Source organism: Eimeria mitis, genomic scaffold (genome assembly GCF_000499745.2).
Source record: "Eimeria mitis Houghton genomic scaffold, Emh_scaff4012, whole genome shotgun sequence".
Lineage (NCBI taxonomy): Eukaryota > Apicomplexa > Conoidasida > Eucoccidiorida > Eimeriidae > Eimeria > Eimeria mitis.
The window spans coordinates 3,860-5,121 of record NW_013572348.1 but is presented as its reverse complement, the minus strand read 5'-3'; the positions used below and the strand labels follow the sequence as shown (position 1 = coordinate 5,121).

At 56.7% G+C, this 1,262-nt stretch overlaps 1 protein-coding gene across 1 annotated transcript in view; it reads right to left on the bottom strand.

Annotated features, from left to right (window-relative positions):
* EMH_0071560 (thrombospondin type 1 domain-containing protein, putative) overlaps positions 1-1,262 on the bottom strand; it is a gene marked incomplete at both ends in the record, with an annotated part of 5,436 nt that overhangs the window by 434 nt on the left and 3,740 nt on the right. The window contains 3 exons of the mRNA XM_013499119.1: positions 3-442; positions 590-682; positions 962-1,198. Of these exons, the coding sequence (XP_013354573.1) occupies positions 3-442; positions 590-682; positions 962-1,198 (770 nt within the window). The remainder of the gene's footprint in view (positions 1-2; positions 443-589; positions 683-961; positions 1,199-1,262) is intronic.

Genomic DNA, 1,262 nt, shown 5'->3' with positions numbered 1-1,262 from the left:
TACCCCAGTTGAGGGAGACGGCCATCGTCGAAACAGTCTGGTGCTGCTGCGGCACCGCCTGGAGCGGCTGTTGCTTCAGGCCCTCCCGAGCCAGTAAAGAGTGGAGGACACGCATTGCAAGACTTGAGACATGCATCACGGACTCTGGTGGTGGGAGGGACTCCTGCAGGCAGCGGCTCCCCGCTGAGTGATGTTAAAAGGGCCTCGCACCCTCCTCTGCCCTCTGCTGCGGCGATCAGCATATCGCAAGAGTACCCCATTTGCTGGACCATTGGATTATCTACGCATTGCTGAGCCGGACAAGCCCCACAAGTGTACGGGCAGGCATCTCGTAGGGTCGCGCCTTTGGGAACTTCTGGCGGCAACGGTGTGCTGGAGAGAGACTCCAACTCGACGGAGCAGTCGCCGTTCAAAAAGTCCTTAATTTGCCTGCAAGTGTAGCCTGTGAGAGAACAAGAGGAGCAAAGAAACTGCAGGTCCATTGGAATTGTTCGCGTCGCTGTAAATAGAGACACGCGGGTATGTGGAATGTTTCTGGGCCACTACAGCTGGAGGTTTTGTCCCCGTATGCTGGGGCCATCTAGCTCACCTGTTTCTTGCTCCACCATTTTGTTGTCGCAGCAACCTCCGAGACAGCTTGGTTCATCCTCTACTGGCTGACGCATGCGCATCAGCACTGACTCTGCAAGGTAGGTACACGCAAGTGGCAACAGAACAAGGGGACGGAGACGGGGTATTAGAAGTCGAGGGAAAGGGTTTCATGAACCGCAAGTGGTGCAACCCCCATCAGTATATCGCACGTGTTCGCCTCCATCTTTCTGGCGTATGCCCACAATGCACCTCGCTGTCATAGTTTAGGACGTCACTCGTGGCTGACTGCTTCAGCCGCTGTAGGCGTCAGATAGCTGGTGGAATGTTGTGGCTGGCGTTGAGTGGTTTCGTGATGCCTCGCCCTACTCACCTTCACAGTAGTCACATGTATGCGGACAGGCGTCGCCGAGTGTAATGTCAGATGGTGTTCCCTGAGGCCAGTGCTTCTCCTCTAACAAAGCAGAAAGGGGCGCTGAGCACCCGCCAAGGCCCTGGGACTGAGCAAGGGTCAGCAGCAACTTGCATGAAGAACCAGCCTCTCCCACAAACTCAAAGTCCGTGCACGCAGCTCCCGGAGTGTGCGAAGGTCGCTGCAGCCGTGTGGGGTCTGCGGACAGCGGCACACACTAAACCCTGAACGCTGCTTCACAGGCATGTACCCTAGGAGCTCG